Raw genomic sequence first — 27,177 nt, 5'->3', positions numbered from 1 at the left:
GTGTTTAGGCTCAACAAACACCACAACACAAATATACAGGCAGGCATGCTCTTACGGCAGTGCATTCTCACCTTGAACCAAGCCAAAGTTGCTTTCGGATTTCCCCCAGTGGCGAAACAGGCCATATGGACCGTGCTTCCAGAACGTAAGGGGACATCTTCAGGCGGAGCATTGATCCAGACTTTTTGAGGGGGATCTGTTGATTGTAATTTTTTAAGATCAGTTCCTTTGGGGGTTTTTTATATTATATTAAGGGACTGATCTCTTTAAAAGAGCTGAAGTTGATATCAATTATACAAATATCAGTTCAAAAATTTCTGCAAAAGACTTTTCCTGGAACTGTGGGTGGCAGTAAACCTCCTGAAATATCATCGGCCCCCACTGGTGCTTTTCTCCAAACTCTGTTATCTAATCAATTGGCAGAAATTACAGGGAGAAGAGCCCCCTCCTGGGAAAAACAAACAGTTGTCCTCAAATCATTGCAAACACAATAATATAACATTAAATTATACAAGAAAATGCAATGAAAAGACTTCTGCTAATTATAGACACTCAAAAGATTGTGTCCCTCCTTCATTTCCCTCACTGTGGATTGGTCCACTGCCCATCCCTGAAAACCCCAGACACATTAGGCTTCCATATTAGGCTTCCATATTAGTGTCTGCAGAGCAATCTCTTTAAGTGTGTCAGTGGTGGCTGGCCTCCAGTAAGTAGGTACTTTGCAATGGTTAATTTAATACCAAGGATGTGTTGGCTGTTTTTTCAACTGAAAAGAAAAAAAAGACACATTTAACGTATAACTGTAACTACTCTACTTTTTGTTGGGTTTATTACCTTGTGCAGACTGTATATAAAAGATCCACGCTGTCACCCATTGTTCATGGAAGTCCTGTTTTAAAACCTTAGTTTGAGAATTTTGTCTCAAACTAGACATCACACATGAGAAACTGAGGACACGGCATGCTCATATGGTTGCAGCGTCACAATGTAGCCCCGCTCAAAAGCATATACTGCCTTATCCTATATTTTACTTATCTTATAAACAAAATGTCAGTAAGACTTGGAATGAGAAATTGAGACCATAAATTTATTATAATAATGTTTTTACTGATGTAATAGGTGAGCATCAGGATGTTCCATATAGGTTTATTTAACATCTGACTTATTTTTGCAATTAAACATTGGATTCACTTTTCAAACCTGTAAACAATGTAAATTTTTTCCTATCTATAGGATCCATTGGCATATTGTTACCAATAGTATACCAATAAGGTATGGCTGTAGAAGCTTACTTGCAATTTAAATATCTCTTTAAATATTTTGCTGTTTAGTTTGTTACATATGCTTGATGAGTATTTATGAAACTTCATTAAGTCAAGATGTGGGTTTTCATATTAACCTCTAATATATCTTTATATGTTTATGATTCACTTACCCAGTGTAATTAGACCCTAATCAGATTCTTGTTTTCTTGCTGCATGTAAAATGGGTGGTATGATTTATCTTATAATGAATTTTGTTGACTTGTATTATTTGGAAATGAAGGAATACTTAATTTATTTATTTTTTAATTAATTAACAACCACATATAAAATATTAAGAAGTAAATATGTTTTTTTTTTTCAGGCTTGATAGCATTTTGGTCTTTAACACATCAATAGAAAAACATTAGAGATCCGCTTCTTTGAAAAAGCAAAATATAACTCATCATATATTTGATTTTGGTTCTGTTAATGAGAGCTTCTTTCTCACAACTGTTAATAACCTGCATCTGTGTGTCCATTTGCCAACTAACCAGGTCAGCTAAAGCAGCACAGACAAGATCATATTTTCAGTGCAACAAAACATCAAGTAAGTGGAGAGACACATTAATATTAAAGGCATTTTGATAAATAGGACAACATTTTTCATAACGGTTAAAAATTAAGAAAAAGAAAAACACTATTTTATAGATAGATAGATAGATAGATAGATAGATAGATATGTAAAAATAACAGGCAATTGCAAGTACACGTGCTATTTGGAAAACTGTTTTGTTTACTGACATGTACAGTTTCATTAACCCTTCAGAACAACGATGGAATCAAAGTTTTATTCTCCATGGAGATTTCTTGTGGCAGTTATGTACACTAATATCAAAGGATTTCAAGAAACCACGCGTACTTAGAAAACTTAAAGTCACTTACAGTAGACACTGAGTTCATCGATCTGGGTTTTGGAGAAATGTGTTCCCTTGTTAAAAGCCTCACAGGTGAGCTTCAGCCCATGCTCCTCCCGAGAGACCCGGTGGGTCATGTTGGACATGGTTGTCATCCCACCGTTGTCTCCCTGCAGACACAAAGAACACATGACAGTTCGTTTTGGGGGACAGACAGTCTTGGTCTGGCATCCTTACTTAGTTGTATGTGTTTGAGCACGTGCGTGCGTGTGTGTGTGTGTGTGAGAGAGAGAGGGGGGGGGATCTGTGAGAAAAACAACCCTCGCTGGTTTGTCTTGGCGAATACAGATGGCAAATTAGCCGCTGTAATAACTGATGTTGTGCATGGTCTGTGATAAATAAGTATATTCATCTGACTCTCCGGCTTTGCACACTGTTATAAATTGAGGCAAGTGTCATTTTGCACCTGCCTGATAGTGGTCATGCCTTTGCAGCACATCTGGTTATTAAAGCTATTATTGTGGTAATTACTGTAAAAGCCACAGTCAGAAAGACTAACAAAGACACTGGACAGGAGCGTCAGTCTTCATTCGCCTCACACTGTGTCGCATGCATTAAAGCTCGCATACGGCACACTGAGTGCCTTGTGTAAGATCAAATGAAAATGCTGCTACCAGATGAATAAAGAGCTTGTTTAATAATACTCATCTTCTGTGTCAGCTTTTATTCACTTTGATCTTATTAGCATACACAAAAGAGGAGAAGAGCAGCAGAATACTCTTTTTGGAATCGGATGATTCATTTGCAAAGCTGCAGCAGGCCTATTCAGAGACAGCTCATGGTCATACTGTTTTCTTTCATCTATAACGGTTCACATGAGGTCACATTGCATATTGAGGATTCTTTTAATTCAATAGGAGGCATTTTAATAGTTTTTTTGTTGATACCCTAAAGGCAAGCTTGACTGAAAGGAAATGTTTTTGTACATTAGCTTCCATGCCTTTTGCCTATCTATTCATAAAATATATATATATATGTATATATATATATATATGTATATATATATATATATATATATATATATATAAACATAACCTTTTTCAGTATTCTGTTTAAATCGACCAGCATGTTGACTAGTCATAGGACTGCGTGGATGAATTTCAGCTTTGTGCAAATTGCGTCCCGTGTAGTCCCACCTCCTCCATAGCAACAGAAGTGTTGTTGAGCTCCTTGTAGCCCAGCCACCAGCGGATGTCGACGGGGGGATTGCTGGAGGTGGCGTAGCAGCTGAGATTCAACTCTTGCCCCTCAATTGCTGTTAACGAACCCGACAGCGTCAGCTCGGCAGGCTCAACTGATGTACACGCACACATGCATGGGAAAACATACAAAGACAAGTCAGTAAAAATATCATCCCGTGAATAGTACATTCAACAGCTACATATTCTGATCACAGTGGCAGCGCAACTATTTTTGGATGTGAAACACAGAGCTGTATCAAGGGTGAGAGGGAAAAAAATCACTTTGAGTGGCAACTTGTTTTCTCTGGGGGTTTTCATTGTGGTTTCTAAAGTCTGCTTCGTTTTAACCAGAGGGGTAGACAGGGTACAATAGCTGCAGGCAAAGTGATGCAGTCGTATAAAGCCTTCCGGGGAATACAAAGCCTTGGGACCGAGCTGGCAGGCTTCTAGTAGGAGGGGTCATGCATGTAAATCTTTTGTGTATTTATGTCTATTCCACATGTGACACCGTGTGGAATGCATCTGCCTAATCCACACACACACATCGACCGCTGAAATTCTTGCAGGTGCTGTATGGTGAAGGAGGCATATTCATATTTCACCAGTGAGTCTTGCTCCGTGCCCTCCAGCTTCTGCCAGCGCCTAGAGCATTGTCAGGCAGTCAGCGGTTCATTTTCACCATCCCTGAATGGATGACTGGGAGGCATGGCACCACAGCCTGCTGGGGATTTTGGTAAATGGAGGAGCGCTGGTGCAATTTAAACCACATTTACATAGCACGAGCAAGCGGAAGGGCCGCTCCTAATCATATTTACATAAAATCGGCGCATCAATCAGACAGCATTTAAAGCTCTCGACATTGTGTGGCTCTGTAGTGAAAATCAGGCTATTGTTAGACTCAATGCACCAAGGCTGATAAATATTAATTCCATATTTGTTCTATTGTTGCTGAAACAAACATTTTATATTCAGAGAGAAAAGTATAATCTCTTAACTATGGGCGTTACTGTTTCAAAGTGTCGCCGTTAGTGCCTCAGGACTGCACGTTGAAGCAATTCAGCTAAATTTATGTAACAGCTACGAAAGAGCATACAGTGGTACTAATCTGGAGGCAATTGGAAATATGGGCTGCAGCCATAGAAACCATTAGTTTCATTAATGATATTAACTTTACAATATTTACTGGGACAGCAAAAAGATTGGGCTTGGAGGAAAGATGTATTATACTCCTCTCCAATGTGTCCATATTATTAATAACCTGCAATCAGTCAGTCCTGTCTGGGCTTTGTTTTTTACCAGTGTGTGCATGTGTGTTCCAGCACTGCGCAGTGTATTAAAAGTTATTTTCACTCACAGAGAACTGTTATTTTGCGGCTGACAGACAGAGGAGATCGGGACACCAGATTGGAGCTTTCACAGCACAGCTCTGCCTGGTTGTCAGCAGGGGTGATCTTCAGTTTGAGGATGCTGCTGGACTTCTGAGCAACAACGTCCTCCTCCCAAGTCATAGACAGAACTTCTCCGTTCTGACAGACGGATGAACACATGAAACTCAAAAAGGCAACAGAATGTTTGAGTAGTTGCAAGCTCCCATATGGCGCAGGCAGCGAAGAACAGAAGCTACAAAGAATGGGATACTTATGCTGCGAGTTTTTTAACTGAAATGGCTCATTTTGCCAGCGTGACAGTGTGTTACAAAGCTTCCTTAACAGATGGCGCAGAAGATTTACCTTGGTCCAGTGGAGAGTGGCAAGGGGGTTTCCACCATATGACACACACTCCAACACGAGCGTTCTCTCTGCTTTGACTTCGTTCCTCTCCAGACCCAGAATAACTGGAGGCTGAGGTGCGACTGTCAAGAAAGGGGGTTGGGGGGTGACAAGAGGAAATGGCACAGAGGATGAGCACGAGAAAAAGAGGACGAGGTGAGAGAAGAAAAAAGGTGTAGTAACTCAGAGAAACAGAACCATGGTGTGGCCAATAGGACAGTGTAAAAAAAAAAAAAAAAAGAAAAAGAGAAGAAAAAAAAGAAACTGCAGTGCGATGAGAAGACTCTTGGCAATTGAACAGGAAGCATCCCTATTTGTTGAGACGGGGCCAATAAATTGGTCATTCAGCATGACTGTGGGATAAGAGGTCCGGATCTGATGAAAGCATTAAGTATTAAGGGAGCAGTGAGCTGGATCCAGTCCATAAAGCAAAATAACAGATGTTCAAACAGTAATAAGGCAACGTGAAATATGAATAAATTACAGCCTCCTCGAATAAAATATATGCAGTAAAATAAATTAGAAGAGGATGGGCCTTTGTTATTGCTGCAATCAGTTTCAGAGAGCAGACTGCAGACCCTGGGCCAGCATGACAAATTGCCACCTTGCTAACAATCTAGCTGGCTGAAAATGGCCACCGCGCTGGCTTTGATGGGCTAGCATACTGAGTAAGACTGCGGCGGTGGTCCCAAGTTCTGCAACATTAGCACTTTAGCAGAGAGCCCATACTGCTTAATGCAGAGAAGAGAGACAGGGAGGAAGGGAGGAACGCTCGCAGTTACTGGTGAAAGATAAAACAGCAACTATGGCGTCTAGTGTGGAAAGCATGGGGACAGCATTAAGGTGTGTAGTCAGCCTGTGGATAATACCGCAGCTGAGCTGGAGGGAGCACTCACTGCTGAAAGTGTCAGCAGCCCTCCTCCAGTTTAATCAACAGCATGATTTAGTCCCGGGACAAGCAGGTGGGTACACTCTAAGGCCTCAACAATCAATTACTTCAGCTGATCAACAGGGTAGAAAACACCAAACCCACACTGTAGTAAACAACAGTGGCAGTAGAGCACTGGTTGTTTATTCAGCAACAACAGCTTTCATTGTTTCTTTGCCAAACGCAATGGCAGAGACATCCCGCGTGTCAGCTAACCTTCATGTGCAGCAATGGATTTATTATATAATGTTGCGTGGTTTGTAAAAACATGAAAGAAAAGGCAACAGAAACTGGCTTAGTTTCCTTCCTCGGTGGATTCTAAATTTAATTTGAGCTGATGAGCACAAAAGTTGCTGGGCTAGTTTTGCAAGATTTATTATTATTAAATGTGGTGTCCTGAGCTTTCCATATTAGAAAAATATTATTGTTAAAAAAAATTCTCTAGCACAATTCTTGCTCGTGTAATTCATCTAATAATTAGTTTATGTGCCTTGGTTAACACCGGGGCAATAACCAAGCGTGTAAATAATTCCAGATTACTAATAAACACATCCAAACCCACAGAAATTTAATTGCAGGCTGCTTTATTAGCCACAGCCAAAACTGTAGAAAACAACTGCTTACTGCTTTGGTCACATCAACCTCTGTCCCTCTGTCCAGCACGGGCTGCCTTGAGAGTTGGATGTTCACAAGGTTGCCCCAGCTGAATGTTGTTTTGAAGTAGGTGTGACTTTGCCTTCAGCTTAAATGTTTCTCCTTGCGCCACTAACACAGACTGAGTGCACAATGCCGGATACCCAAGGGCCCCCCTCGGGTTCTGTTCCTGTGTGGTAGAGTGTGTATGTGTGTGTGTTTTATATAAAATGGGGGTGTTGGCCATCAGTATAAAGACAGGTTGAGACACTCACAGTACACATTCATAGTCATTGTAGTCTCCACGGGCTTGAGAAGGGTGGGGTTCATGGCGTGACAGGCCAACTGCCTCCCATGGTCAGAACTCAGAGCAGTGACCCTTTAAGAGGTAACAGAAGGACAGAAGAAATGACAATAACAAACTTACACTTAAAGATATAGAGTGGTAAAAAAAAATCCCATAAAAAAGTTTTCATAAAAAAAAATTGACACATCGATTTAAATACAGTCCAGTTTAAGTAAAGGTCATGATATCAAATGCCTTTTCAAGGGTTGCAAGGATTTGGGGATTGTTTTTAGTCTTTAGGAAGTCTGGTGAGATAAACAAAGTGACAAGTATCATGTAATATATTTATCCATGAGGAATGAGTTAGACACATGACATGTATCTGACTCAGAGTCAGGAGACCAGGTTTTAGGGAAGGTGCAAATGCCAAACAGCACAGAAGGTAAATATAGTTCAATATACACTCACAGGCCACTTTGTTGTGTACAGTTGCTTAGCTGCTTGCTAACGCAAATGTCTACCCAGCCAAACACATGGCAGCAACTCATTGCATTTAGACATGTAGCTATGGCTCAGATGAAATGCTAAAGTTCAAAACAAGCATCAGAATGGGGACGAAAGTTCATTTAAGTGACTTTGAATGTGGCATGGTTGTTGGTGCCAGTTGGGATGGTTTGAGTATTTCAGGAACTGCTGATCTGCTGGGATTTTCCCCACACAGCCATCTCTAGGGTTTCCAGAGAATGTCCAAAAACGAGACAATATCCAGCGAGGCGGCAATTCTCTGAGTGAAAATGTCTTGTTGATGTCAGAGGTCAGAGAATGGCCAGACTGCTTCGAGCTGCTAGGAAGGCAACAACTCAAAAAAACCATTGTTACAACCAAGCAATGCAGAAGAGCATCTCTTAACATGCAACGCTTCACAAAGGCTCAACAGAATTGAAAAAGAGAGAATTTGGATCGGATGAGTCTAAATTTCTGCTGTGACACTCGGATGTTAGGGCCAGAATTTTGTGGAAAAAGCATAAAAGCACGAATCCATGCTGCCTTGTAGCAACAGCTCAGGCGGGGATATTTTCTTGGCATAATTTGGACCCTTTAATACCAACTAAACATTGTTTAAACAACATAGCCTTCCTCAGTATTGTTGCATGTCCATCCTTTTATGACCGCAGTGTACCCATCTTCTGATGGCTACTATCAGCAGGAGAATCTCAAATAATCTTAAATTGGATTCTTGAACATTGGACAGTGAGTTCAGTGCACTCAATGGCCTCCACAGTCATCAGATTTCAATCAGATGGAGCACCTTTGGCATATGTGGAACATCCAGATCAGAAAACAAATCTGCAGCAACTGTGATGCTAACACGCCACTATGGACCAAAATCTCAGAGGAAGGTTTCTAGCACCTTGTTGCATCTGTACCACAAAGTTCTGAAGGGAAAAATGGATCCAACCCATTACTAGCAAGGTGTACCTAACAAAGATGGGTGTAAATAAAAGCATAAAGTAATTTGCTATTTACATCAATATTGCTTAATTTTGAGATATATTTACACCAGTTGCACTCTACGATATCGCAGAATGATTGCTGACTTGCAATGATGTTTGCAGGGCAAACACTGATGATAATGATGTAGGCAGAAACACGAACACAGCAATATAAAACCATAAAGATACCTCCCTTCTCACCTTTAATTCAGCAGTCACTGTCTCGTAATTTCTGGTGAGTAAAGCTCAGTATCCTCTCTATCCTTTAGCATACGTTGAAGACTTTACAACCCTCACTAATGACACATTTTCATGAGGCACAATTCTCTTCACAAACTCACACAATTTCAGAAGAGAATCAAAGTAGGAAACACTTTTGCAAAGATTTTTTCACCGAGTGACAAATCTGTTACATACGCGTACAAATTGCTCACTGAGCAGCTGGTTTAGCTTTCTTTTTTCTTTCCTTATAATTTGATTTTAATAGTTGCAATGATAAAGTGCCTGTCTTTGTCTGTGAGTGTACTGTGAACACCAGTAAAAGCATAAATCTTAGAAGTCATGAGGTGAATAATGTGGCAAGAAAAACACAAAGTTCTGGCAGAAATGTGTTGTAATTTTTCTCTAGTCTTTGAGTTTTGTGGAAAAAAGGGATGATTTTAACAGTTATTTGCAAAATAAGATAACCAGTATCTGTAACTGGTTAAATGACAAATGTAGTGGAATATTAGAAGTGTTAAAAAAACCAAAAAAACAGATGGTTTCAGCTAATATGCAAGTACCCCAACTCTGTTTTAGGCAGTGTGTGTTGTCAGGAGCCATGGGAATAAAAGCAAGGCACTTTGCAATGTACTTAGAAACACACTGAATTTATTCAGAGTCTAGTTTACTCTCTCTGTTTACGTCTTCTATATCAAACTACAGTTCAGTGACAACTGTAACCATCACATATCGCCCACTGCTGTGTATGCTCAGCGTGAATATGTGGAAGAAGCATCAATATTGCTTAAGACCTCGGCTTCTCTGCTTGAGAGTTAAACAACATCGCAGCTCCTCAGTACCAATGTTATCTGAAGATATGACAAGAGGTTATTATCTTTGACATAGAGGAGATATGCAGGATTAAAGTAATCTATGGCCCCGCTTAATGTATGGGCACCAGGCGAACCAGCAAGGATCGGATCTGTCTCGCTGCTGGAATGTAATTTTGTGCATTTGACAGAAGCTAATTCAACTCCACAGTGCCAAGAAGCAGTTTGTGTGTGTGCAGAAATTCATTGTACTCACTAAGACAGAAGGCGAGAATAAGAGCACGGTGAAAACAAGGGAAACAAGAAACATAGACAGACTTGGGGAGATTGAGCAGGTTGGTGAGGAGAATGAGTCTGGCAGGCAGCTGAACACATACGTTACTTCAGCATGCGCGTTCAGAAGCTTATCCTTTGAGCCAGACGTGGAGAAAGACTCTGCACCTGTCAGCTCAACTCCATCTAAAAGACACAATGGGGGGAAGGCGCACAAAAAAGGAAGAATACTGTGTGTAAATTTGTTCATGCGAAACACAAACACCAGTGTTATTCTCATGGGGAATTGCAAATACTGGACTATGATGCACATGTGTGCGCGACTGTCGTGCAGAAATCACGGTCTAAAAATATGAAAGTATGAAATTATATGTTAGACCTACAGCACAACCCCGCAGACAAATTCACACCGTTGGAACAAACAGAACATCTCTCGCTCGGTTTCAGCACGATACAGCGTAATAGGTGTGACAGAAGAAGAAGAGGTAAAAACAAAGCGATGGCAATATCGTAGATGCTTTTGTAAACAACAAGGAACCCGCAATAAATTGACTCTACATGAAATTGTGAAACAAACATCTGGAAATTCAAATGTTCAGGCTATTTCCTCCCACACAGAGTCTGCTCCTTTCAACTCTGCAGTTTAAAAAAAACAAAACAAAACTAAGAAACAAGAAGCCTTTAGTGGACTCGAATTTTATTCCGTGTTTTCTTGTTAAAATATTCAGGTTGAGGCCTATACACATGGCAGACTGTAGAATATCAAAAAGGCGGCTGGCCCTTCCTTCCAGCTTGTCAGCCTGACCATCAAGATAAAAATCTAATGGAGCAGAAAGCATGACTCACCTTTATAAAGTGTGATTTCCGCCAAAGGCTTTGCATCAGGGGCAATGCAGGTGACGGTGTACTTCTTCCCGGCTTCCCAAGGTGTTGACATGTCCATGTCAAAGTACGGCTTGGACGGAGGGACTGAAAGAGAGAAAACAGCTCAAGTTTCCAACTTGACATCAGTACCTAAAAAACTATAGATTACACTGATTTCTGGCTGTTGCTCTAAACTTTATGCTGTGATATGATAATAGGATTGTAATATCTGGGACTGACTGGAGTGTCACACTGTCAGTTTTTGAATGATTTAGGTTTGATGTTCGGTTGCGTTTGAATACAAATTGTGGACAAGAAGAGAATATAAAGATGAAACGGTGATGAAACCAATCCAGTGCTAATCTATCATAGCAAACACCAAACACTTCTCTACTCAGATCACCCCCAAGCTAAATATGTGCTTTCTGGACTGATCAAAGCAGTCTTCACTTCTCCACTGTTCTCTACAATCCTTTTATCTGACCATAAATAGAGATTCCAGGAAAAAAAAAAAAAAAGAAGGAAAAAACACATAGCTTTTAACACAAGGGACCAGAAAAATTTGGGCAGTAAATTGAGAAATCTGTCACCAACTAATTATGAAAGAGATTCTTTGCAGATCTGTTAGCCCCTCCTTACCAAGAGCATTAGTTAAATCAAGCACGCACTAGCCTACAGATAACTGGCCATCTATTGTGCTGGCTTTTGGTGTGTGGGTGAGCTTGTAGAATTAGAAACTATGGTTACTGTGAAGGTTGTTTTCTTTCATCAGAGATCAAGTGCAAAGGCTGCCTGAGTTAACAGACAGAATAGAGAGTTGGTAAGTACAGGAAGGAGATGTGTGTGTAAAGGGAGATGAAAGACTGGCAGAGGAGAAAAGAGATACTGCAAGAATGAAATGTGACTATAAGACGGGCTGTAGAGGATTAGGCGGAGCAGGGAGATAGCTGCCGCTCAGTTCGGAGATAAACCCCGCTGCCAATGTATGGCTCAACAGCTGGACCACAAGCCAGCCATTCAACATCTACCTCTACCGAGGTACGTCCAGTTGACTCATGGCCACTAGGAGGAGCTGTTGCTGTGTACAGAGTCACCTCTTTGCTCTAGTCTGCTATTGAGACAGATGAGATGTGGCTGCAGCTTCAAACTGATTTAAAAGAAGCAATTGAATCTGTGTGGACTGTGATGGGTTACCCAGAGCACTGCAGAGGCGCGCACAGCAATAATGAGATGCATTTGTTTGTTTTCCCCTCCCTCTTCCCAGAGAAGATGACTGGGCCATGCATCTATTGACAGCCCCTGCACTCTCAATCTACTCAGGCCCACACAATTCACACAGGCGCATCACTTGTTGTGCTCGAGGGGTGTCTGGCAGCCTAACAAATCCTAAAATAAGAATAATGATATGTTCACAAATGAGGCAGGCAGGTATCTAATTTTTTCCTCGCTCGCTCATGCTGGCCTGTTCCTCTTATCTCTCGTTCACTCCATCATCCCCCTCTAGCAGCCCGAGCCCACCTCCCTCCACCCACACTATCTTTCTTGACCACTGCAGTTAAACTGCAGAAGTGCAGAGGAAGGTGTGTTCCAGCTTGGACTGGGACTTAAAGCCGCCATCCATCACATCCCCTCAGAAAAGCCATGTGAGGGAATAAGCCCAGTCAAGCTAAACCTGCACCAATGCACATTTGTACAATTGCGATAGAACATGTGGACAACAATAAAACACACATCCGACTCAATTACTAGACACGCACTCAGAGCAAAGAACAGACAGCAACCATGCTGTTTTCTTAATTAACTCTTTCTGCCCTTTCTTTGTATACTTCTAAGTGGGATTTTTTTAAATCCTTCCTCTTTCCGTCTGCTTTTCTGCCTCTGTTTCTCTTGTTAAGGTACATATATGAACACAGATAGGCAAGGACTTGATCCTGCAGTTCAGATGTGAAACGCTGAGCTGAAATATTCGATTTATTAGACAAATACGGACGGATGGATGGATAAAGCAGATAAGAACCAGATTAGCAGACACACATCAATATGCATAGGCAGCTCTTTGCACCTATCCTCCTTTCTCATTCACATACAGATGCACATGCTCTCTTTTCTCCATTGCACACAAGCACCCAAAGATAAACTCAAGTCTACAGTGAATGCAGATTTGCACGCACAAACACTCCGACACAGGCGAGTGAATGTGCAGACAAGCTACATTCATCTCATTTCACTCTAAAAACAGGCACCAGTGTCTGCATGGTCTAACATGTGATACTAACCTGATTCTCCGAAAGATATTGGAAAAGGCCCAGAGGATAGAAAGTCTCTAAAAAGCTTATGCTGAATAGGATAGATAATAATGGAGCTCTGACTTCTTAACACCAGAAAGACACAACTCATCAGTTTCATCTTGGGATGATAAATATTGTCGAACACCATATTTTCACAGTATGTGTGCAAGAATTTTTTTTCCCTTTCTATACTGTACTGTGCAAAAGTCTTGAGTCACCCTCTCATTTCTCTTTATTTTGCTTTCAATTAGCTGTTTTTTTTTCTTTGAAGTGGTCTTGAGCAATAGTTCGCCAGGCTTTCTGAATGTCTTTCAAAGGTTTTCTTTGGAAACTGTCTATTTTTAAACTCATTTTCAGTTCAGTCCTTGTACCTGACCTTTTTCAGAGGAAGCTACTTAACACTGACCAGTGAATTATTCAAAAGGCACCTAACTGAAGTAATTAACAAGTGTTGCGTTTACATATAACAGACAACTTTGCATCTTTAGGTATTTGATACTAGCAGCCTGTCACATAAACACATTATTTGTTTCCATTTAGTTAAATGAACACAGAAATGTACCATTAAATTTTGATCCACAATACAATACCATCTGGAAAGCATCTGATTGACAGCAGTTTTATTTTTCAGCCCATATTGATTCCAAACACTTTCACTGGATAGAAAAACATATAATCAAACACTGTTATTCATGGATTGGCCTCCCCAGAGGAGGGACCTCAACATTATTGAAGCCGTGTGGGATCATGTTGACAGAGATCAGAAAAAAAAGGCAGTCAGCATCCAAAGAAGAGCTTTGAATGTCCTTAAATAAGATTGGAAAACCATTCGTGTAGGCCTTATGCTATATGTTGCTTATATGCTGTATTTCCATCTACGTTATATAGTTTCCATTTTCCAGCAAAATATAAAGAAATGACGATTTGCACAGTATTATATGTGCAGAGAAACACATACATTTGGCTATTCATACGCAATATGAACATGGTATTTATTTGATATGTAATCCCTGACGTTGCAAACCACTGAAACAGCTTTCCATTATCTCTGTCTGCATTCAGAGGGAGAAGTGGAACAGGTGTTTAGGACAAAAAGCTCTACCTCCATCACCTCTCATCTGCACGAGCGCCGCTCCAGCCAAAACATGTCATAACTGCATCTGTCAGCATCCATCTTCCAAACTCCCATTTACAGCAAGTGCATCACACACGTGCAACATTAAAAACAGATTTAGGCTCAATTGTAAATGCACCTTTGTGATGGATTCTAAATAAATTAACAAGGAACCGCTCATGTTGCTATTAAGCAGAACTTCCCCTTTTCAGAAAGAACCTACTGTAACATTAAAGTGGCGCTGTCAGAATTAAAGCATGGCACCAGTGTATAACACCCCATCCTCTGATGAGGTTATATCTTGGGCAACTGTCAGAACGTTTCATGAACAAAGATGAATAAAGTCACCATGTTCTACATTGCTTGTGCCCCCATTTATAAGTTGTTCCATTATTCATAACAGGGAATCATAAAATGAAGGCTCATTATATACTCTTCAAGTGCTAAACTCATTAGCTACCGAAAAAAACCTCGCTATAGCCCTGGTTCCTAAAATGTCCTCTAACCTCCAACCAGCGCTGATAATAAGCTTACACACACACACACACACACACACACACACACACACACAAATATCTCGGTAACACACTATGCCAAATGAATGAGTAACAGTCTAAAACCAGAACACATCAAAAACAGTTTTGAACATTTGCAGGAGGCATCTGTACAGGCGTGCACTGTGGTGAGAGAGAGAGTTGTTCATTAATAGGATTAAATGCTAAGGCTAATGGTATAAACCGAGACACAGGATGTGTCAGGTATGTGACGGGCACAGTGCGGGGTAAGTTTTAGCAGAGGAGGGGGCTTCAGCAGAGAGGGTAGAGGTTGTTATTGTCATGGATTACTCACTGCCACTTGATCTGCCTGTTGCAGTAATCCCCTATCTAAGCTCCGCAGGGAAGCAAAAAACACACAGGAGTTAGGTTGCACCAATGGAAATGTCTTGAAAACATTTCTTTGTAAGCCCATGGATGGGGCTTATTGACATTTTTGCCTTTATCCCTGCTATTTACTGCCTGTGGTGATCCATCTTGAATTAGCCAGTCATAATATCACCCTCCCTGACCCAAGAATCCAATTATACAACCACCAATCTCTGTTTTGTTTTCAAATTCCTCCCCTCTCCCCTACTGTATCTCCTCATAAAGACTTTATAGTGTTTTGATTTGACGCAGAGCTTGATAGGATATGGCCATGGTTGACTGGCCAGGGGTGCGGGGCCTTGGGAGCCGTAGTTCAGTGATAGAGAAGTCCATCGGAAACTCATCAGAGATGGTGCTCTTCAAAGGGGATACACAGTTTCCAGTCCCAGTTCAGCACTAACGGGAGATTGAATTCATCAGCTCATTATCAAGCCCCAGATTAGTCACGTATTTTGAATCACTTGAACTGCTGGGCTGGAACAAATAACCCTTTAAGACCAAGGCTGCAGAGAGCTTTTTAAGTCAGTCACTTCACTGATTGCCCTTTGCGACAGTTCATCTACAAATGTCCATGTTAAGCAGTCAACAGCTGGGACGTGAGCCCAGGACACTGAATAAAAACACCTGCTGAGATGTGCGGCACGTGGACTCGTATGTGAGCATGTCAGGAACATTATGGAAGAGTCTGTCATGGGTAAATGCTACTACTAATACTACTACCAGCCATCCCTGATGCAACACACTGGTTGGCATAACACATATTTTCATTGTTTTGACAGAGCAGAAAGCGAGAGTTTTGATTTTGTATAAGTGGGCACACGTGCAAGAATCATCTCAGAGGTAATGAATGTGGGAGTCAAGCCTGCTGTGGCTGCAGGTGTAGGCTTGCCGTAGGATATTAAACTGCAGCAGTGTAGAATACCGCCATTCAAGTACAACACTACCCGCCATTTCTCGCGCCAGCCTATTGATGTCAGAAAAACCTGCTCTCTTCCCAGAAGAGAGCGAGGACTCTACAATCGCCACAACCGCCCCTCCTATCCAAACCCCCATCCTCAGTGTCCATGGTCACCAAAGAGAAAGCCTGCGAGCCAAGAGAGAGGGTGAAATTGTGCGGGGGAGAGAATAGGGAGGGGGATGTAAGTAAATGAAGTGCGCCTGGCGAAGAAAGGTTCTTTTAGAGTCCTTTCCTTACCACATATGGGCTTGCTCCCACAAGCAAAAGGGTTAGGGAGAGAGAAACACCGGTTGTTATAGAGTGACTACAGGTGGTCTAATGTAGTTGCACAATAACATCTATTCCAGTCCATGTCTGAGAAGGAACTTTTCAATCACTTCTGTTAAAATTTATTCCTACGCAAGGAAGAGACATGAATCGCCTCGAGGCTTGCTAGAGAAGCCAGGCTGCTCTTTATATTTTCCAGCTGCTAGTTAAAGCCATGGACCCTTCTGGAACATGTAAAGGTGGCATAGTACTTGAATACTGTTTGAAAAGTTTGTAGAATTGTGAGCACAACACTGAAACAACCTTCTTAATATTGTCTAGATCCCCCTTGTGAACTCTGAAGGCTCTGAACCCCTGGAGGCTGGGTCATTACTATTGTCAGGTTCCTCGAGCCATTCCTGATCAATGTGGTGGAGTGCACACTGTTCTGCTGAGCGAGGCTACGGCCATTCAGGACCTTTGTGTTCTTGGTTGGCAGCAATGTTGGGTAATTGTTATATCTCCAAGTAACAGTCTCATTAATGTAATGACCCAAGGTTTTCCATCAAAACATTTAATTTTAACGAGATGATCAATGTGATCCACTTCATCTGGTGGTACTTTTAATGCTGTGGCTGATCAGTGTATTATTGAATAAAACTGCTACAGTAAACACGCCGTACCAAGGGCAAAGTAACGTGAAACTGTCCTTCAAATGCAATTGCCTTATCTTACACAAATAAAAGCTCTTTATCAATAGAAATGAATATTTAACAGCCTGTTGTATGCTGATTACTGGTCAAGAGGTCACGAATGTTACTGGAGTACTGAGGATGCTCACTGTGCCTTCTTACATGCATTTTGTTAGTCGGAAAAAAAAGAAAATAAGAAAACATGATTATTATTAGACTCCACAACCTTTTTTTCCCCTTACTTCGTACGTTGAGCCAGGCCGGGCTGGAAATGATTCCACTGCTGGACTCAGATGAGGTCACTTGACATTCATATTGGGTGTCATCTTCCAGTTGGGCATCTTCAATCTGAAGATGATACTGGCCTGAAACAGAGATGGAGAGATGAACTGTGTTGGAGAGACGCTACATATGTAGATAATTACAAAAGTCCCAAACAATATATTTTAAATAATATAAACATAATAAAAATCCATTTTAGAGGCATTTTTTTTAATTTACATAATGCCAAAATTAACCATCGAAGAGAAAGTGACAATGGGTTTAATGTAGAGAGCACCTTTTTTTAGTTCTACCAAATGCTTTACAATATCTTCTCATTTACCTAATAACAGACACTCATACAAAGCAGCTGTAACTAGTAGATCCGAGGTTATGTCTTGCACAAGGACACTTTGGTATGTGGAGGGTCCAGGGATCAAACCACCACTTGAGCCACAGCGGCTTAGAAATCTAAATGGCAGTCTTGCGTATCAGTTCAGTACGATAATATACTCCACTGCTGACATTCGTGTTTGATTTGACTATAAACAGCCAGTTTTCTTATTTCTGTAAAATATAAACATTTCACTTGGTGAGAATCTCCAGCTGCAGGCATTTCCATTGACATGCTAGTGGTTGTTTATACTCACAGCATTTTGTTTCAGAATGAATTCCAGTGTGGTAAATGAAATCCAATCCCAGATTCACAACGCAGACTGAATAAAATGTCTATTAATTGATGCCAGGCAGAATCCCTCACTCTGCATCTCTCTTCTGATAGTGTGGCATGCCAACAGGGCTTGATTTGTTTGATGCATTGCCATAACCTGTGGGGATTAGATGATGTTCAACGTTGGTTTTCCAGCTCCTGATGGCTCACAGCCTACTAATATGTGGAAAATAGTATCTTAGTCTGACAACCACACAGGCCTACAAATACATGTGTCAAGTACGCTGGCAAGATAATTAACACCAACCAGAAGCAATTTTCACATCTAAGTTATCATTGAGTGCAGAAAGAAAGAGACATTGGAGTTATTAATCATATTCCTCTTTCCTGAAATTACTCACAAATAGTCCAATCAAGTTGTAGAGACTGGCGGAGGCTGCGATGAGAATTGGTTATTTGCCCATTACTCTGTATCTATTTCATCTAGGGCCTTTGAAATTTTTGGATACAGTACATCTACATAGATATTATGCCTGCAGTGGAAAATGCCTTCCCTTCTGCAAATATGAATCTGTGCATCAGCCCAGAAACTTTAAAACACATACTATTACATAAGTGGGAAAGGTCAGTCCCCAGGGAGAGGGAAAGAGTAGGGGAAATTGTTGATGTTCATGTAAACAACCTTTTTCATCATTTAGTCAGGCACTGTTGCCTGACATCAAGAAGGTTCCTGGCAAGAACCTGCCGGCTGACTGAGGCCTTTTTATGAGTTTGCATCCTCTGCCTGTGCCTGATGGCTTTCCTCCGGGTGCTGCGGCATCCTCCCACAGTCCAAAGGAATGCTTGTTAGGTTGGGGCTGGTGATTCTAAATAAGCCTGAGGTATCGATATTAGCATGTGTGGCTGTCTGTCTCTTGATGTAAACCCTGTGATGAACTGGCGACCTGTCGAGGATGTACCCCCTCTTTTTCCCGTTTGACAGCTGAGACAAGCCCCAGCCTTTCTGTGCCCCTGAGTTGGATTAAAAAAAATGGATAGACGGATGGAGGGAGCGATAGATGAATGGATGGATGGATGGATTTGATACTGTATAACAAGATAACAGCAACATATCTCAAAAAGCCCCAGTAAGAGCCTCAATTAATCTCTATGTGTGACTATGACTTCTCAGTTTATGATGCTTGCTGATATTAGATAAGATAAAATCTGATTCACTTCTCTCTACATGTGACGTTCATTATTAACTACATTTTACCTGATTGGCTGGCTGCATGCTATTTTCTACAGTTGTGTTGTTGCTCGTGAGCCATTCTTTGAATACAAAATGAGAAAGACAAACCTAATGCTTTGGTGCATTAAAAAGGCTGTTTTATCTTTAAGGTTCTGTCTTTACACTGAGAGTTGGTGCACATAAATGGCTGAAATCCTGGATCTAGGCTCATGTCAGTACACATTTACATTACTGCTTCAGCTCGGGGAAACTAAGGGTGCTACATGTACTGTAAGTGCATGCTGAAATCAACGCCGGCCTCGCTTCTGTGCGTGAATATGTGATTTCAGTCTTTTTAAGCATCAATAAACATCACTGATGACAATCAGTGAAAACTGGTGGCGTATAAAGTGCAGTCAAGTGTCATCTTAAATGATTTTGCTCGTTCTGTGCACTGTAAAGTGATTGCATACATCAGTCTGCAGTTTCTTTTCCTGGAAAGGGTACCTGCACTGATGGGTATTTTATTTATGACTGAGCCTATGAGTGCTTGACAGTTTGTGTGTGTTTGTGGTCCTTACATTCATTGTGTACTGTTTTTTTCATTGTTGTGGGTGTAAAAGGTGGCAAGATTTTCTAACCCTGTGTCTATCGTGATACATAATTTTCTCACTAACAGTTAATCAACAGAGAAATATTTTACTGCTCTGAATGTCTATTTATGTAAACTCTAGCCATGAATAAGGGCGCGCACGGGAATGTGCATCATTGCATCCCTTAGTGTTTATGTGTCATTGGTGGTCTCCCACACTGTGCAACAGTGAAGTGCAGCTTGTCTAGTTGTGGGCTGATCAGGAACAGATGCTCTTCTCTTACTCAGGATTGCCTTCTAATTGGCTATTACTTTTTATAGACTGTGGTGCAGATTCTGCAACACACTATATTCTCTGCCACATTTCACAGATCATCTGGCACTCTGTTGCTTTAATTTCTTTTTTTTTTAATCTTCATGTGCGAGTGACAGGATAAGGGGGTTGTGCGAGAGGCTGTTGACAATCACATCACCTCCCCAGCCCCAGATGATCCTTTATAATAGCCATAAGGTTCCTGTAACAGCCATGCTTATTGGAGCATCGAAGCCATAACAACAACAACCTCATCTCATTTACTTTTAGAGAAGCCCCCTTGAAGTCGTACCGCTGGAGGCATCTTGACATGACAGCAGCATTTCATAATTAAACCATATAAACTATATGTCACAACAAAGAAGTACATGGGATTCAAATTCTGCTACTATCTTTGGGAAATCATATGTTAAAGTACCCTTTACGCAAATACCACACAGTTCTCTGATGGTTTCTGTTTTTTTATTCTTTGAAAAACAAGGTTTAAGTTTACTAATTTTGGCGTCTCTTGAGGTTCTGTTATTATACATGTTTATTTAGTTTTAATAGGTCCATCAAAGCTCAATAGGCCATAGACCATATTTCGTGAGTATCCCGGCTTACCTCTCTCGGGGTTTCCAATCATGCTGTAGCGTGGAAAGCCTGGCAGGCTTCTCTCAGGTCCCAGGAGGAAGCCATCTTTGGCCCACTGCACAGTCCCCGAGGCTCGCAACACCTCACACCTCAACACAGCTGTGGCTCCCATCCGCACAGTTAGGTTCCTGGGCTCAGTCCTAAAGGCCTGCTGGGCCCGTGTGCCTAGAAACATTTTTTTAAAAAAAGGAGAAGCAGGAGCATTGGAAAGGAAACACGAAAGGGATATGTTGGGATTTCATGAAAAGAGATGGAAAAGAATATGAGCTGAGTATGTGTGAGGAGTGTGATGAAGGAAATAAAATGAGCATAAGGAGCATGACAAAAACATGCACCACAGGAGAGCAGTCCTGTGGTCTTTTTGTTTGAGAAGGCATCCCATTGTGTCTGGCCACATTATTCATCTTGGCATATGTTTTATTGATGGGAAACTGCAGTGATACGGCCCTGAAAATGAGTCAATAAAGTAATTACTGCAAATTAAATCCCCCCTCGGCCATGCAGATAGGGTATTGGGAAGAGGAAAAAAACATGGGGCACCAGAGACCTTGTTCACCTGTGGTTTTTCCTCAATGTCGATGTCCCACTAGCTAATTCCTCCTGGGAAGAGTAATGATTATCACTTTAATCCCCTTGTTTGTCATAGTTGGTGTTCACCATCCTTCAGCCAAGCTCTGAGGTGACAGCCTATGGCGCAGTGCACTTGAGTCAGGAAGGTTACGTTAAAGTAGACCACCCACCAGGCTTTTACACTGGGGCTAAGATTATATGAGTATTACACAATAGTTTATGAATAAATTCAGTTCAAAAAGCCAAATGCAAGTGCATACTCCAATTAGCGTTTAATATCTGAGCGTAAGTCTGTTTAAACAATGCCCCACAGAGAACCCGGCCTGATTCCATGGGGCTGTTTAAATCTTGACCTTCATTGAAGCAATGGCCAAGTTGTTTGTGAAGTGCATGCTCTGTTGCATCTGACAACATGAGTGAGAGGCAGAGCTCTCAGATCAAGGCTGAACCAGTCACCTCACGTCAAATATGAAGGGCAAGATTGGCCATTACAGAGGATGCATACAAACAGCCAAACACAAAAGCAAATTTGCATACAGTTTACATAAATGAATAGTCAATAATGATCTACAGTGCCTACTAAAATACTTCCACACCGGATTTCACTGAGAAATAGAAATATCAAAATGCAGCAATACAATTTCATTTCCATGTCCTAAAGTGAGCTGAATTTATAATCGTGCTCTATGTATCGGACCATACATAGAGCTTTACAGTAATATTTGCATGTTGCTCTTTTACAATATAGGTGCAGCTCTTTATCCAGCACATACACACCACATAGACACTTCGGGGCAGTTTTTGTGGTCTGTATCAAGGACACTTTGGCATGGATGACCTGCTCTATCTCCAAACCACTAAGGCTTTAACCTACTTAAAGTGAGTAGTGTTAGCTAAACTTAGCAAACTTTGGATGTTTCTGTGGCGTTACAGAGATGGGTTAAATCTTCTTGTGGATTTGATATTGCACCTTAGCATGTCACACATAAACAAGAGTTTTATCACCAAAGCACAAGAGGTTAATACCTCAACAGCAAGCATGTTTGTTGTATCCTGCCAGCACTCACCAAACTATCGTTGGCTTTTTTTTAATTATAAATGACATTTATATATACACACCCATCGGGGAAATTAAGGGGCAGTATGGTGATTTATCAGCAGCGGTCATTATCTAAGGGGCAATCTCCAGAGCTAAAAAAATGAACCCAATGCTTCTTGTGCCACATGATGCTCGTTACTTTAAAAATGTCCAAATTTACACCTTAAAAAATCACGTTTACACCCTGATATAAATAAATAAATACACACACACACAAAAAAGGTTTTAGCACCTATGGCTAGGTTTCATCTTTATTATTATTATTTTGCTAATGCATCCACCTGGATTGATTGACAGGTGTCCTGATACAGGCAGGTGAAGCAGACCGGTTATCTTTTAGGCTTCATCCACTATTTCACGTAACTCTTCACTGTGTGCTGTTGGTGCTTTTTGGAGCATTTTTAATGGATTATGTGACCAATATTATGAGCTGTAGTATGGCACAGCACTAGTTTCTGCTTCTGCATTGGCGAGTAAAATTCTAGTATTTTGTTCATCTCTTGCTTAACACTAATAATATATCTATGCTAACCAAACTAGCTAGCATCAGGTGATAAACTAGCATCCAAAACACCAAAACGTGACGTCGTGGCGCCTGAAGGTAAGAGTTCAGTTCAGTTTTTTTTTTTTGACCATCTGTTGCAAAACAGCTGTGAAAACAGTTCTCACCAGCCAGCATTTGTCCATTCACCCCTTCAGCAGATGTGGAATAACGTTTGTATTCACGTGCAGTTGTGTTTCTGGTATTCTGATAGACTCAGGTATTTATGCTTTGTTTTGTTCTCCACCTCCTCCTTCTCCTCTTCTTGAGGGAAGAAGAGTGAAATAGTCTGGCTCGAGTGTCAAGGAAGGCGGTAGGTAACCAGACTCAGAAGGCATTTTGCCTTCCCAGAGATGAGCAGTTTTTTTTGTTTGTTTTTTTACAATCACCCCCATTATTTGTGAAACTTAAAACAAAACTCTCCCAAATAAATTAACTCATAATAGGAAACAAAGAGCACACGGACTAGGCATAACAGCTCACCTGTCAATTCCCCTTCAGTTAGAGTAGCTAGTACCACTAGTTTAAGGTGAGAAATCTACAACTCAACACAAATGGCTGAGAATCACATAAAGCTCACTCCTCTCCTGATTAACTCATTTACACAACAAAATTTTCTATATAAGAAAAATATTAGGACAAATCACTTCATAATCCTAAAAACAAACAAAAGGAAACATTCCTGTGCAAAAAACTCCCCTTTTCTTGGATTAACCTGGTGATGTCAGACATGACATCATCAGCACTTTAAAACTCAGGAAATGCTGGAGGGATTGGGGGGGGGGAGCTTTTCCACCTGCCCTACATGAACACTCAGAACAAAGAAACAATGGAAGAATATAAATAAGTTAAATCTTCAACATAATAAAATATAAAGCAAAATGTGACTAACTATTTGCTTTAATCTGCTGAATGTTTGATTTTGACAGCAACATAATGGTTACAAAAACAAACCAGGTATAATAAGTAAAGCAATGTTACTTTGGCAATAGCAAATCACAGCAAATAAACATATGTAGAGAATAATGTGCTTAATGTGTAAAACGTTAATACTTACAATATGAGACAACTGAAGAGTCCAACTGCTCATCCACTTTGCCACATAGATGTTTGCAAGTGTGCCATTTGACTCTCAACCCACATTTCCATACTTATTTTAACGTTGTAAGTTAAAGTTATTCTTTGCTGTTAAAAAGCAACAATGTTTCTTGTTTAGGTGACAGATGTACCTCATGTATCTCTATTCTTTAATTGTGTTTGTCACCATGGAAACATGATGTGACTTTAACTTGTTGTTATTTACATTCTTTATAAAGCACTTGATGACAAAAGTAAAACCAGAAATTGTACAAAAAAGCCAATAGTTTAAAAGAATCATGACAATGGAGCAAAGATCTTAAACAACTCCCATCTAAGAAAAGTTACAGGCCAAATTACAATTTAGTCAATAATAACATAACGTTACTCTGGATGAGAAGCTAATTCCCTGTGAATAAGTTTCCCTTATGCCCTGAATACATCTGGTGGCAAACTGGTTGTAATATAAATTGTCCATCAGCCAAAAATAGGGAAAAGATACAACCAATGACGTTCTACTTGATTAGGCAAATAGAAGCGACAGTGGAAATTTTAATAGTAAGTCCTATACACCTATAGGAGACCTTACCTTACTATAAACCATGATGATGATGAAACTGTCGATTTCCTCAAAGGAGAAATGCAATCTAGTTTTTGCATATTTCTCACACTTACATTTTTCAGATCAAACAAATTTTAGTATTAAAAAGACAAGCCAATACAAAATGCAGTTTTTAAATGATGATTTCAAAAGTCTGGGGGGATCATCAAGATATTTTTTTGGCAAATATGAGACAAGCATTTGTGTTCTTTTTGGTCAGCAGTGGTTTTCACTCTGCTCTGGATGCCACTTTTGTTCAGTCTCTCTCTTGTTGTTGAATCATGAACTCTGACCTTAACTGAGGCAAATGTGATCTGCAGTTCCTTAGATGCCGTTCTGGGTTCTTTTGTGACCTTCTGGATGACTCGTCAGTGCACTCTGGGAGTAATTTTAGTAGAGTTTCACTACTGTTCCAGGTTTTCTTGATTTGTGGATAATAGCTCCAGAGTCCCAGAGCCTTAAAAATGCCTTTGAAATCCTTTCGAGACCGATTGATGTCAATGAGTTTGTTTCTCATCATTTTCTTAAGGTCGCGGCAAGTTGTGTTGCTCCGTGAGATTTTTAAACTTCACTTTGACAGACAGGATCTGTTTAAATCATTTCTGGATTCAGCAGGTCTGATAGTAATCAGGTCTGGGGGTGGCTATTAAAACTGGACTCAGCTTTCCAAAAAATGTGGTTGATCGCAGTTAATTCATGATTTAATAAGCAGTTACTTTTCACATACACCCATGTAGGTATGGATGGCTTTTTTCTGTAATAAATGAAATCTTCAATTAAAAACTGCAGTTTGTCTTTGTCTAACATGGAAATTTGTTTGATTATCTGAAATATGGAAGTATGATAGATATGGAAAACAATAAGAAATCAGAAAAAAGCCAAATACCTTCTTACAGCACTATATAAGAGCCACAGTAAATCAATTATTGCTGCAGAAAACATGGCAATTAAGGCAAGATTTTCAAAGAGTAAGGTGAAGAGATCACCGTGAGATTAAGGTTGTATAGTGCTTTACTTACTGTACACTCTTATTTGAGCCAGGTTGAGAAGGCGACCTGAATGTATCACCGACATTGTTCTGTTTCAGTGAAAATTAAGACTTCAAAAAAGTCAAGGTTCCCAGTGCTCTGTTGACTAGCCAGAACACAGAAGGGACTTGCAAAGGCCACAGTTACTGTAATAACTCCACGGTGACATTTGATTCTCTTACCCAAGATAAAACAGAGAAAGGGTAGGACTGCAGGAGACACAATCCAGGCTGACAAGAAGTCCATTTCACCGCTGACACCTGACCTTCAACAACCCTGGAACAACCATTTAAAAAAAATAAATCACAAATGACATATACACATCCACTACAGGCAGACATTAGGTTAGAAAGACAAGACGGGAAGGATTATTTTTCTTTCCATATTTCGTCATATTTTGTGAGTTTTTATGTATCGACATGATTTGATTTGCTGACAAACTATTTTTTAATATATCATTGTTTTGTAACAGTCCAGCATGTTTACAACTCTATCTCTGCACACTTCCAATTGATCATTCAGTTAATCAATGAATCACTCATTGTTCCATTAAAGTGGAGCTTAAGGCAATTAAAAGCATCTGAGAGTCTGGTTCTAATTTTAATGGTGTTTAATGGTGAAAAACTTTTTCTTGAGGATACACTCTTTGCAGTGTGTTCCAATCAGAAAACACAGAGGAACATTTTCGTTGAGCTAGAGTTAGTCTTGTGATGAGTATGAAAGTGTGCACAATTCCCTTAAGGCCATACACATATTTGTGATTAGTTGCACTAAAGACCTCTGTGGTCTCTGCAGCATTTCTCCTGGCTTTTCTTAAAGAATCAGCTTTGAGAGCAAAGAATGGAAGATAAAGGACCTTTCTCTCAGCCTCCGAGAGCTGATTTTTAAACTTAGCCTGTGGAAACCAGTGTATACATGGGAAGCACAAAAAATGGAACAAAAACATCCTTAGTAGTGATCTAAATTTCACTAATATAAATTTAGAATTTGTATTAATTTTCTATTAAATTAAACCACTATTACTTGATTTATATAGCATAGTAGCTGCCTTACCCTGTAAAGTAATTTTATTTGTGAAAACTCTCCATAGCTTTTTGCATAAAATGGTTGATACAGTACTGTGCAAAAATCTTAAAGACCCCTTATTTCCTTATTTCTTCCAAGGAGCTAGACTTGTAATTTTTAAGGTGGTCTTCGGCAACAGTTCTCCAGGCTTTCTGAAGCTGTTTCTCTCTGGACGTTGGCTACTTTTTTGCTTATTGTCAGTCCAGTCCTGGTGCCTGTTGCAAAATTTGTTCACATTTGTTTAGTTAAAACTATGACAAATGCCAAAGATAACACAGGCATTTGTCAAGAAAAAGGAGAGTTGGAGGACAAAAGCTAAACTACTGTAGGTGAAAAAAACAAAAACAAAAAACAAAAACTGCGAATTGTATCTCAAGGTCAAGGCCTTAAGATATCGGAAAGACCTGACCTAAGGAATAGGTAAGGTATGTGTGGCCCTTTCATTCATCCGTTTACTGTACACTGAAGTCTCATCAGAAATGGCCTGAATGGAAGGGTGGCTCCCAAGAAGCCGTTCTTAGTAATTAAACCGGAAGGAACAGGTATGCCAAATTACACAAGAACTGGACTGAAAATCAGTGTCAACAGGCCTGATGAAATGATGAATCCAAATCTGAAAT

The 27,177-nt window shown here is 40.4% G+C and overlaps 1 protein-coding gene across 5 annotated transcripts in view; it reads right to left on the bottom strand.

Moving 5' to 3' along the window:
* Positions 1-27,177, bottom strand: part of nphs1 (NPHS1 adhesion molecule, nephrin) — a 45,002-nt gene that overhangs the window by 12,995 nt on the left and 4,830 nt on the right. For 2 of the 5 annotated variants that reach the window (XM_005472496.4, XM_013277040.3), the window contains exons 2-12: positions 25,675-25,768; positions 20,547-20,741; positions 17,140-17,262; positions 10,659-10,781; positions 9,917-9,998; positions 7,005-7,108; positions 5,130-5,251; positions 4,754-4,925; positions 3,355-3,512; positions 2,187-2,328; positions 72-196 (exon numbers count right to left, since the gene is read on the bottom strand). In XM_005472496.4, the coding sequence (XP_005472553.1) occupies positions 72-196; positions 2,187-2,328; positions 3,355-3,512; positions 4,754-4,925; positions 5,130-5,251; positions 7,005-7,108; positions 9,917-9,998; positions 10,659-10,781; positions 17,140-17,262; positions 20,547-20,741; positions 25,675-25,738 (1,410 nt within the window). In that variant the 5' untranslated portion in view covers positions 25,739-25,768. Of the gene's footprint in view, positions 1-71; positions 197-2,186; positions 2,329-3,354; positions 3,513-4,753; positions 4,926-5,129; positions 5,252-7,004; positions 7,109-9,916; positions 9,999-10,658; positions 10,782-17,139; positions 17,263-17,808; positions 17,986-20,546; positions 20,742-25,483; positions 25,620-25,674; positions 25,769-27,177 lie in introns of those variants that run through there. The other 3 variants (XM_005472497.4, XM_013277042.3, XM_003454418.5) reach the window with 3 other exon arrangements.

The sequence above is a fragment of the Oreochromis niloticus genome, linkage group LG11 (genome assembly GCF_001858045.2).
Source record: "Oreochromis niloticus isolate F11D_XX linkage group LG11, O_niloticus_UMD_NMBU, whole genome shotgun sequence".
Lineage (NCBI taxonomy): Eukaryota > Metazoa > Chordata > Actinopteri > Cichliformes > Cichlidae > Oreochromis > Oreochromis niloticus.
This window is presented reverse-complemented; position numbering and strand designations above follow the sequence as displayed.